Raw genomic sequence first — 12,980 nt, forward strand, 5'->3', positions numbered from 1 at the left:
AACATTCATTTTCGATTGTGGAATAATTTCTCTGATGCTTATTTAATATTTTAGAAGAAATAGCCCAAACATCACTTGCATCAATATACATTTTATATGGTTGCCTGCGATTTGAGGCTGAATGAAATGGTGCACTCTTAAAGATGACCTTTAACTTATCAGAAGCTTCTTTGCTCTTTTCAGACCAATAACGCTTGGTCTTCTAACTCAGCAAATTGGTCTGAGGTTCAGCCATTCTGGAAAAATTGGAGGAAATATCACCCCAATTTATATAGGTTAAACTTTTGCATGTCACATGATATGTCGCAGAAATGTAACACAAACACGGAATAACTCACTTGTACTTGATTTAAATGTCAAATTTGCATCAATGACTCATTCAAAGAATTTCCTAATCGTCTCAGAGTGATTTTTGTAGGAGTCGTGGTAGATGCTACACCATCGATCTAAGAGTCACAATTATCTAGACCAGATGTAATCATGTTCATTAAACGTTGAAAAGTACAAAGAGAACCATTCATCCTAAACGGCATCACTTTATATTGATAAAGTACATCTGGAGTTACGAATGTCGAAAAAAGCTTTTGCCTTTTCCGCGAATGGAAACTGACTAACTCCTTTCAAAAGGTAAAACTTAGTGGAATGTTTTTCATTTACGAATTTGTCAATGCAATCTGAATCATCGATTCATGGCAATGGAAATGAGTCTCTTTTTGTCACACTTTTCTATAGTCAGGGTACATGCGGAAAGTAGTATCTGGTTTCGGCACAAGAACACAAGAATACATGAACTCCAATCACTTTCATTTGGTTCTTTGAAACCATTCTCCAGCAAATACTGAATTTCATTTTTCAAACATTCATGTTTTTTGGGTTCATCATTTACGGATACCTTTTTACAGGTGTGGAATCTACATTTTTAACGTCATTGTAGATTTTATTTGTTCGTATAGGAAGCAAGTTTTTATTTTCAAATAGTTTTTTTAGTTGATTCTTTTCTTGTGGCTGTATATTTAAAATTTTCTGGTCCAAATTATTCAATATTTTTTTAATTCTGAAGATTGGTTACACTGAAGTCATTTCAGTCCGATATCATTACATTTATTAAAATCTCAAAGTGTGGGACAACATATTCCTGTAAAATATTTATATGGCAAAGTTGTTTTTGTTCTCGCCTCCCAGGAGTAGTGATGGTATTAATTAGATCGCCTACTTTCTTTTCAACTGTGTCAGGACCATATTACTCAGCCTGAAGGGGATTTTGAGGTCAGGGCAAGAGAGTCAGAACTCTATAACCAGACTGAAAACGTTTCTTTGTATTTTTATCATACATTAATTTCATTTTGGACGGAGTAGGGTGCAGACTAGTTCTTGCAACCATACAAGCCCTTGACAACTTGCACCTAAAATTAGAAACGTAATCAAGAAGATTAATTTATATATCTTCATTTGAAAGAAGTTTTTATTTAACAACTTCAGTGGTCCACGCACAGTTTGTCCAAAAACTAGTTCAAAGGGACTGAATCCTAAAGATTTATGATCTGATTCCCTAAAAGCAAAGAACAGTAAATGAACACCTTCATTCCAATAGTTTTGAGTATCAAAACAATATGACCGAGAGATCATTTTCAAAGTTTGATGAAATCTTTCTAAAGCTTTCAAGGTGATAGGGAGAAGACTTGAATTGATGGATGCCAGATTCATGCATAACTTGCAGAAAAAATCCAGAAATAAAATTAAATTCGACCATCGATCGGATTGAATGGATTTAGGAAGGCCAAAATGTGTAAATACAATTTAAAACAACTTTATCAAAGCTTTTGCTATGGTTTAGCTTTAATATTTCTCTAAGGTAATGCCTCTGAAAATCTTGTAGACGCACACATTATAATCAGCAAATATTGGTTGCCTGACTTGATAGTAGATAAGGGACCAACACAATCTAACATTACTCTACTCAATGGGTCATCAAATGAATGAATAGGTCGCGGATGAGCCTTATGTATCATAAGATTGGATTTCCCAACCATTTCAAGGGTGACAAGATCTACATTATGTACAAATATAACGTTTAATTTTCAGCCAATAAAATTGATTCAAGATCTTGTGAGAAGACTTGTTGACCCGTAAATGACCTGCCAAAGGAGTTTTATGGACTAGACTAAGACTTTCCTGTCTATTCGACTTATGAACAACACTTTAATAGTTCACTGACCACTGTTCACCAGCAGATACTTCCGGTAGTCTCCATGTTCTGATAAGGTCCTATTTTTAAATAAAATAGCAAACAGATGCTTGTGTGGCTCCAGTTTCGTTAATAGCCATCGGAAACAAACAAAATTACAGAATCTCTTTCCTGTTCGACAACCGACTCCTTTGTTTTAGCTTCTTATAAGAGCATTTATGATTTAATGTTTGTGCTTTGTTATATGGACAATTTCGGATGAAACAAAGCGGATTACTTTCGAAATGTATCGTGATCTTGATTTCTCCTTATTTTCAGTGTCTTTCCTGTTCTCTCTGCCATTTGCTATATTCTTCCGCACGGTGGACGATATGGACCCGAACCGACATATATACTGTGTGGAAAGGTGGCCTGAACCAACAGAAGTTTGGAACAAGGGCTCAATTATAGGAGTGGTGACGACCACCTATGTGGTGCCTCTTTCTGTTATAATATTCTGTTATACAAGGATATTGAAAACGTTATGGCAGACAAGGGTACGGTAATACATACATACATACATACATACATACATACATACATACATACATACATACATACATACATACATACATACGTACGTACGTACGTACGTACATACATACATACATATATACATATACATACATATATACATACAAACATACATACATACAAACATACTTACATACATACATGCACACACACACATACATACATACGCACGCACGCACACACACACACACACACACACACACACACACACACACACACATACATACATACATACATACATACATACATACATATATACAATCTTGTCCCATAGAGTGGTAGTGCTTACCGCAGTGAAATGGTACTTCAAAATGAACCAGTTCCCCAAGGTATTCAAACCATGATATATTATCCAATTTATAGATAAACATACCAAACCCTGCATTGCTTATAAACTAAAATTGTCTGTTAAAAGAGAACAAAACAGTATATCCGTTTAAGTTTTGATTCTCACAGTACAAGTTTCTGCTTGTTCACGCATCATCATTATTTAAACTTTGTTGCTTTAGAATCCTCATAAAAAATATTAGAACTTTGTTTACAAATGACGTCTTCTTTCATAGCTCATGGGAGCTCTGGGTTGTTCGGACAAGACAAATGGACGCATTATGTTCTCGCCAGGAAATTATCAGTCTTTTTCACAGAATATTTCATACACTTTATAGACAGGAAGCCGCGTGCTCAGTTGGTAGACTAGAAAAAAAAAGGATTTGCGCGTTCGATACCCGCACAGGCCGTCCATGTCTACTGCCTTGATGTGCTCTTGAGAAAGTGTCATTAAACCCAAGAAAATATTAATTGACCCTTATTTTAATAAACTATATTTATGCTAGAATTCCACAACTTGTTTTCATAAGCGACAAAAAAACACGAACTAACTTTTGTGTGTTTGTTTTGTTGTTTTTTTTCTAGAGAAAATCAAGGTCAATTTAACATCCTCTAACCCTAAAATTACAACTAAACGAGATTCTCGACTCCCTCTTGTCCTAATATAAAATTTTGTTGTAGCTTTATCAAAGTAAATTTGACTCGGCTAATGTGGGTATGTGAGAAAGCTTGCCTTTTCGGGTTCATATTTCACCAGCTATACTGGCAGCCATGTAGAGCCTATCATGCGCTCAAAAATGGCGTTTAGCCCAAAAAAGAACAAAAGCAATTATTATTATATTTATTTCGATTCTTTTACTTAATCATAAGTAATAATTTCGAAAATGTAATTGTTGTTTTTTTATAATCTCAAACGATTTAGCAATTGATTACGTTAAATGGGATGTTAGATGTGTTTCGTTATCACAGTTATCATATTTCTAAAGACATTAAGAACATCTATCTCTAACCCTGGAATCAGAGTTAAGGGCTCTTCTTAACATACAGGTAATAGGGGTCCCACGAGACCCCTAAGGGTGTTTAAAGATCAATCCTAAAATAGTTTAAAATATTGATGGTACTTAATGTACTGCAAGGAATGGAACGATTTGTTTATTAATCTGTGTCATTCGAAAACGTATTTACACAGTAGTGTACTAACGGAGGTGCGAGGGGTGCAGTCCGCCCCGGTTGACAGCCAGATGGAGGGTGGTACCATCGGGAGAATTGAAATACCAGTACAAGTTTTCAAACTAAATTAAAAATTCTCCAAACTTAAAGTTATTTCCAATTTTCTTTTGACAGCACTGTACTGTTTAAAATCTACCTGCAAGCATAATATATTTTCTGTGTGTTTACATTTTAAAATTATTTGTGGGGGTGCCGAAGAATGGATACACCCCGGACGCAAAATACTTTAGGTACGCGACTATACTTACGTCATTCGTACCTTCTGCAGAAATTCAGGACGATATAATTGTGTCCAAGATTACAAGGCGATAAAAGGAACCATGAATTTATGCCAGACCCTGCCACGCAAAATAGTGTAAGCAACATTTCTTGTTTTTAGTGTTTAGCTTCAGTATGTAGTTACATACTTGAAAAAGTGCAAACATTGATTTTACCGATTGTACGGTATCATGGAATTGTGAGTCAAAAGATCTCGCTGAAGTAATTGTTATATAAAATATTTTCTTTTACCAAATCTAAAGAAATACCACCTAGCAAATGATAGTTACAATAACTTTATGCCAATTGATTTAATCTTTTTCCAAATGCATGATCGTTGTTAGAATTGAATGAATTTTGTTGCAAATTAGTAAGGTATTTGCCATATAAATAATGTACTATATCAAGCAATTAAAAAGTGAAATAATGTCCATCCCTAAGGTCTTTCACCAGAAATATTCTTGTTGTGTAAAGTTCACGGGGAACACGGACATGTGCCGTACGTGTGTGTGTGTGTGTGTGTGTGTGTGTTTTACCATCTAATTTAGATGATTCATCTACAACCTCAGTGCAGGAGAAATACATACATCAATGAAAAAGTGAGACTGGGTTAGAAGACTAATTGACCTTGATACAGACATCATAGTAAAAGTGACACTGGGTTAGTAGACTAATTGACCTGAATACAGACATTACAGAAACAAGCGAGACTGGGTTAGTAGACTAATTGACCTGAATACAGACATTATAGAAAAAAGTGAGACTGGGTTAGAAGACTAATTGACCTTACCACAGACATCATAGAAAAACTGAGATTCGGTTAGAAGACGAATTGATCTGAAACAGATTATAGAACAAATAAGACTGTTAGAAGACTAATTTACCTAAATACAGACAGACATTATAGAAACAAGCGAGACTGGGTTAGTAGACTAATTGACCTTACCACAGACATCATAGAAAAAGTGAGACTGGGTTAGAAGACTAATTGACCTGAGCACCGACATTATAAAAACAAGCGAGACTGGTTAGTAGACTAATTGACCTTACCATAGACATCATAGAAAAAGTGAGACTGGGTTAGAAGACTAATTGACCTGAGTACCGACATTATAAAAACAAGCGAGACTGGTTAGCAGACTAATTGACCTTACCATAGACATCATAGAAAAAGTGAGACTGAGTTAGAAGACTAATTGGCCTAAAACAGAGATGATAGAAAAAGTGAGACTGTTTTTGAAGACTAATTGACCTGAATATAGACATTATAGAAACAAATGAGACTGGGGTAGAAGACTAACTGACCTTACCACAGACATCATAGAAACAAGTGAGACTGGGTTAGAAGAATAATTGACCTAAATACAGATATTATAGAAACACGTGAGGCAGGGTTAGATGACTACTTGATCTAAATAATGACAATATGTTTGAAGGATGTCGACGACGATAAGATTTTCCTTCGGACATTTGTCAGGTTAAAAAATGGACAAAGAGACAATATGGTCTCGGGATTTTTTCCAGTCAAACACATTTTGATCATCGTCCCCATCTTTCTTTCATAGCAGTATAATAACAATACTCATAACTATCTAAACATCCGTCGTCGTCGTCGTCGTCTTCATTATCATCATCATCACCACCAACCGTCGCCGTGTCGTGTACTATTTTATTTTTTTAATTAAGCGTTAGTCACTATAAATTGAATGTCCCATGTTGTAAATGGAGTACTTCAAAAGACCCGCTATGTATGAGCTGCTTACTTGTCTAGCTCCCTCTTAAGACACGTCAATCTGTATTTTTGGACACGTCTAGCTATATATTATTGTATGATTTTTTCATCTTAAGACACGTCTAGCTGTGTCTTATTGTATGTCTTTTTCCATCTTAAGACAAGTCTAGCTATATCTTAATGTACGTCTTGTTCCATCTTAAGACATGTCTAGTTTTATTTTAAGACACGTCGATCTGTATCTTATTACACGTCTTGTTCTAAACGTGTCTAATTCTGTCTTAAGACACGTCTAGTTCAGTTTTAGGACATGTTGGGCTCTATTTTAAAACATGTCTTGACCTTTTATAAAGTAAAAAGTATCTTAGGACAGATTTTAGGTTTGAAACAAATTTTGAACAGTGTTACTTAGATATGTCTTATAAACGACTAATTTCCTGATATATCGTATAAACGACAAATTTCTTGATATGTCTTATAAACTAATAATTTCTTGAAATGTCTTATAAACGACTAGTTTCATATATGTCTTTTAAACTATTAATTTCCTGATATGTATTATAAACGACTAATTTCCTGATATGTCTTATAAACGACTAATTTCTTGATATGTCTTATAAACGACTAATTTTTTTTAAATGTCTTGTAAAAGACTAGTTTCATATATGTCTTATAAACGACTAATTTCCTGATATGTCCTATAAACGACACATTCCCTATGATGTCCTTTAAAAGACAAATTCCCTGAGATGTCTTATACACTACTAATTACTTGCTATGTCTTATAAACGACTAATTTCCTGATATGTCTCACAAACGACTAATATTTTGATATGTCTTATAAACGACTAATTTCTTGATATGTCTTAGAAACGACTAATTTCCTGATATGTCTTAAAACGACTAATTTCTTGATATGTCTTATAAACGACTACTTTCCTATTATGTCTTAGAAACGACTAATTTCCTGATATGTCTTATAAACGACTACTTTCCTATTATGTCTTAGAAACGACTAATTTCTTGATATGTCTTAAAACGACTAATTTCTTGATATGTCTTATAAACGATTAATTTCCTATTATGTCTTAGAAACGACTAATTTCCTGATATGTCTTATAAACGACAGATTCCCTGTGATGTCCTTTACAAGACTAACTCCCTGAGATGTTTTATAAACAACACATTGCCTGAGATGTCTTATAAATTCCTTATTCCCTGAGATGTCTTATAAAGAATTAATTTAATTAGATATGTAATATTAGTGACTTCATTTCTTCGATACGTTAATGAAACTGGCTACAGATCCAAAACAATTCTCTTAAACACAAACACCAAGTGTCTATTGGTTCTAAACAGTCATATTAAATAGACGGTGCCAACGGGTCCAATACAATTGTCAGCAATACAAATGTCTTACAAACAAACACCAAGTGTCTAATTTACATTGTATTATGTCTGTTTCTGATCATGTTCACTAGTTGCAGGTTTAGTTTATGCAGAGCTTATAGAAAAGTTCGATAAAATGTGTAATGCTAATTTATAATAATTTAATATTTTAGGTATATTTTTAATTTTACTCATTCTTCCAGAATAGTTGATTCTTCCTCATTTTCTGATAATTTCAACAAACCACGATACTTGATCTGGGTTATTTTGTATTTGCCTTCTTTCCAGGGTCAAGTCCAGAGTAATGGTACCTCATCCCTAAAAGCGCAGGCACACGAAAGACGCCGAAAACGGGTTACCAACATGGTAGCCTCGGTAGTGCTTGTTTTCGCAGCTTTTTGGCTGCCCATTCATATCATCAATCTTTGGATGAAATTGGACAAAGAATTTCCCAGAACGGATCAAATGTTCGGCTTCAAGATTTTTGCTCACACCTTATCATATGCTAATTCATGTGTAAATCCCATCGTCTATGCTTTTCTAAGCGACGGATTTCGAAAATCTTTTAGGAAGTCTTTTCCGAACCTGGTGAGACGATTTGGCCTGTGTCGTGGTGTAGTCGAAGAGCCTGCTAGTATGGCACCGGTGGTTGAAAAGTATACGGAGGAAACACGAATGATTGTTCAAAATAGGGAAAAACGTTTTATGCAAACTGACTTATGAAAAGTTTAGTTATATATGACAATACATGTTTAAATCATATTTCCTCTTTCGCCTCATTGCAAGAAATTCTTAAGGTAACCAGTTTTTATAATGAAAGATTCTTACAAAGTTATCGACGTATAAATCGAACGCACACACAACTGGTAAAATGAAAAAAATGATAACACATCGTTTAATGTGCATGTGTGTTACGTCACGGTTTCCTGTGATAAATTTGACGCTAGACAATTTATCTAAAGAATTTGTCTAAAGAATGTTCTGGAGAGAAGACAAATTGGTTACTGTGAGGTTTTTTCTCAGTGAATGGTATATATCAGAAAACCTTTATAGCAAACAGACAATGAGGTCACAAAATATAGACAATTAGGTCATAACAAATAGACAACTAGGTCACAACAAATAGACGGATTGCTATAAATGCAATGAAAATGAACATGTTATGTAATTTGCAATTTCATTGGTCAAAACGCCATCATGTAACAATCATTGTATATTTGTACGTTAACTGACTGTTCAACGACCAAATAACCGAAACAAACACAATAAGAAAATGGCGGTTATAGTGGAGTTGTCATTTGATTGCTGTTAATTTGCCCAAACACATATATGTATACCAGCTGGCCTCCAGTCTATATGTAACACAAATAGTGACCTGAGTTCACAGAGAGGACAATAATAAAATATATATATTTGGCAGTGAGATTATGCTGGTATCAATACGACCAGATAAAAACTTACTTCCATTCACATATATCTGGATATATCCCGATATTTCCAAGAGGTAGTATAAACATATACAATCCGTTTAGAGCCAATCTTATTGCCTACTGCTGTAAAACTGCAGACGCATTTCTTCTTTCTAATCGATATTAACAGCGTCCATTAGGTCCATTAACTTGAAGGGGTTCTATTGTCACTCAAAATCTACCGATAACCTTATATGTAATCAAGTACGGCCGATGAGGAAAAACTACTCGATATAATTATAAGACTACCTAAGTTACGTTCCTTTCAGTTGAACCATTTGAAACCTACCACTCGGACGGAAACGCTCTTAAAAGATGTCCTATCCATCATTATCGGCACTTCCTGACCTCTCTCTCTCTCTCTCTCTCTCTCTTTGGCCTAGTTGTTAGAGCGTCCGCATCCGATGCGGGAGATCGTGGGTTCGATTCCCCAGCCTCATTGCAGACATCGTAGCGATAAGACTGAATTTTTTTAAAAGTTATGTTAAAAATCCAGATCACATCACCTCTCTCTCTCTCTCTCTCTCTCTCTCTCTCTCTCTCTCTCTCTCCACGACAAAGAGTCGGCAAAGTTACGTTGACAATTGTATTTGAATTTGTGTTGCATATTTTCATGAATGACAGTCCTATATTTAATGAAATTACCAAGAATTCATTGATGGTATTTATTATGACTTGTGTTGACTTGTTCGAACAGGCCTCTCATAAGTATCAATTTAGAAATTAAAATGAATCTTTAACTAAAAACATATCTACACACACACACACACACACACACACACACACACACACACACACACACACACACACACACACACACACGCGCGCGCGCATATATATATATATATATATATATATATATATATATATATATATATATATATATATAGAGAGAGAGAGAGAGAGAGAGAGAGAGAGAGAGAGAGAGAGAGAGAGAGAGAGAGATGAGGGTGTACAATTAAATTGGAAAATGTCTAGATACCATGAGAGACGAATAAGAGTTTAATAGAAGGACATTGTTTGGAAAAAAACGATGGTCACGGACATATTTTAGCGGTTTGGATAGGTTAGATAGATAAGTACATTGACCGTTTTATATATAATGATTCGTTTTTACTCTCTTGGATTACCTTCCCATTTGTGTATGATGATTGGTCATCGTCCTAACTATATCGTGCATAGGAATTTTCATTCAGGGCTTTTAGAATTTGTTCGACTCTAAGAATAGCTGAATAAAAACATGCGGCATAGATTTTAGAATATAAGAAAGAAACTATAAAAACCCACAAAAAAACCCAACAAAGGACAATGCTTAATGAATAAAAATTCATATATCACAAGAGTTTATTGTCATTTTTTATGCAATAAATCAAGGTATAAACTGTCCGTTGCCAAATGAAGTAGTTTTCATAACGCTTTTTATGCTGAAAAAAATCAAACACATAACCATTGTTATTCTTCTTTGTAAAGAGGTCATTGGTTTGAAAAAATAAATATATCTATCGTTTGTTCTTCTCAAAGCCAAGTGGAAACATTAAGAGAGACTTGAAATATGTGACCAGGCCAGTTTATTGACGTACAATTATAGTCGATAACTGGACTCACAGATACATGCTCCTCAGAGAAATATGTGTGTCATTACATGACACCTTGAGTGATTGATTACAATGTATAAGACTGCAATTACCATCGCATTGCTAAGTTAGCCTTTCCACTGTTATGTCAATATATTTTACAATAGAAACGGTAATTTCAATGATTTTTAGAACACGATGAATATATTTCTGATTTTCCAAGGTGCACGTTTCCTTACAAAGTAATCATCAAATGGCGTGATGTTACCCTTCCCTCTCATTCCTAGAAGATTCTTTGTGATCCTCTCATTCCTACAGGATTCCATGTGATCCTCTCATTCTTAGAGGATTGCTTGTGATCCTTTCACTCCTAGAGGATTCCTTGTGAAAAACGTTCCATCTGAATAGCTGCTTTTAACTCCAGAACCTTTGACACAATCAGCAGGAATATTTGTATATTTGAAAACTGATTAAAATGTATGCATATTTATTTCAGATATCTCAGATGTCTTCGCCAATAACAATTTTCGCATTAAACATTCGATGCTATAACTGATTTTCTGACTTACTGTGTTTAGAAACACTAATAACTCCACCCCTCCAACCCGCATTCCATGAAATTTCTTGGAGTTGTGTGTACACTATGTGTATAAGGACTACACTACAATTACATTAGTTTGACACGTGTTTGTTTAAATCCCGCTTCCGCACGCTGAACCTCGAGAGCTTAATCAGTATGTAGGAAGTTACGTCACACTCATAAGGTGCTTGTAAAACCACTTATTTAGTGTTATTATGCTGCCCCTATACTTCAGAGTATTATATTTTCTTTTCCAAGATTCAGATACAGAAAAATATAAGTACTCTCCTGAAAATATCTAAAATGCTAAGTGGCAAATTTAGCTTTTCTTAGCCCATGATTTATGTACGTCACACTGTCTTGGAATAAATAGAAATAGACAAGCAATAAAAGGATTTCCAAGACAAAGATTCTAATTGACCATGTTTCACAATGTACTTAGTACTGATACGTCTTTCGATCGATCTCATAGATTTATCTTTTGTAATAAATTAGGCTTACGATCATTTATCTGAAGTCATGTCTGGTATAGCTTTCTGAGTGAATGTGTTCTTTACAGCACCCTTGGGTTAGATATGATATATTTAAAGCAAGTAAAATTACATCGGAAAAGGAATATTCAGTTTGTAAATGTATTGATCTTACTCTGCAAATCTCGCACATTATCGCCGTCAATATCTAGCTCTCGCGAGTACACTGTTGGTATATCTGTATTTCTTGCCCTCAATATGTGTATTGAATACGTCAAAATAACGTCTTCCTTTGCAGTCTTCCCCTTCATATCATGCATTTGGACATGGCATTTTTCATTCACAAGCAGTAGTAGTTGTGATGTTCCCAGGGAGCTGCAGTCACTTAGTGATTAGCGTGCCCGACTCATGACAGAAACGGTGCATGTTCGAATCCTTCCATCGGACCTGGCCGCGGTGTATCCTTAGGCAAGGAACTTTACTCCAAATTACTCGGCACTTAATAACCGACTTGTGTTGCTGTGCCTTAAATGACCAAACTAAACCAAGCTATGTTCCTTTTGTAAAAATTGTGCTGGTTTTTGCTGATGTAGTATCAGCAATTGGATTTACACAATCAGCATCTATCTGAGTAGAGGCCGATGAAATCGTCTTGGTAAATCGGAATGCTTAATTCTTTGAGCAAAGGTGCAAATTAAATATATTAATATAATGTTATACAAGACTTCTATGTAACGGTATTGACCTGCTGAAATTTCCCCTGTTTGTCTTGGATACTTTACTGGTAATCATCGCTGTTTTCACACAAAGTTTTCTCGTTGCTTTCACATCAAGTTTTCTTGTTGTTTTCACACAACGTTTTATTGTTGCTTTCACATAAAGTTTTCTTGTTGTTTTCACACAACGTTTTATTGTTGCTTTCACATAAAGTTTCGTCATTGCTTTCACATAAAGTTTCGTCATTGCTTTCACATAAAGTTTCGTTATTGCTTTCACACAGCGTTTGGCAATACCACGATTATACTGGATATGCAATTGGAAATGTGGATAACGTACCGGTTGTATGCCCTTTTCCTTTCTTGTTGTTTATTTGTTCATAACTAACCATTACCTCAGCACCGATGAATTGCCGGTATAAATAGTTTGATTATTCAATATTATAATCGTTTTCTGATCTTTTTTGAACAAATGTG

At 34.9% G+C, this 12,980-nt stretch overlaps 1 protein-coding gene across 2 annotated transcripts in view; it reads left to right on the top strand.

Moving 5' to 3' along the window:
* The window catches only part of LOC149781017 (G protein-coupled receptor 54-like), a 105,719-nt gene that overhangs the window by 88,208 nt on the left and 4,531 nt on the right, over positions 1-12,980 (top strand). The window contains exons 3-4 of one of the 2 annotated variants that reach the window (XM_089938140.1): positions 2,504-2,721; positions 7,983-8,456. In XM_089938140.1, coding sequence (XP_089794266.1) covers positions 2,504-2,721; positions 7,983-8,417 — 653 coding nt within the window. In that variant the 3' untranslated portion in view covers positions 8,418-8,456. Of the gene's footprint in view, positions 1-2,503; positions 2,722-7,982; positions 8,457-12,980 lie in introns of those variants that run through there. The other variant, XM_089938141.1, reaches the window with a different exon arrangement.

Source organism: Sinohyriopsis cumingii, chromosome 16 (genome assembly GCF_028554795.1).
Source record: "Sinohyriopsis cumingii isolate HCF-2022 chromosome 16, ASM2855479v2, whole genome shotgun sequence".
NCBI classification, from domain to species: domain Eukaryota; kingdom Metazoa; phylum Mollusca; class Bivalvia; order Unionida; family Unionidae; genus Sinohyriopsis; species Sinohyriopsis cumingii.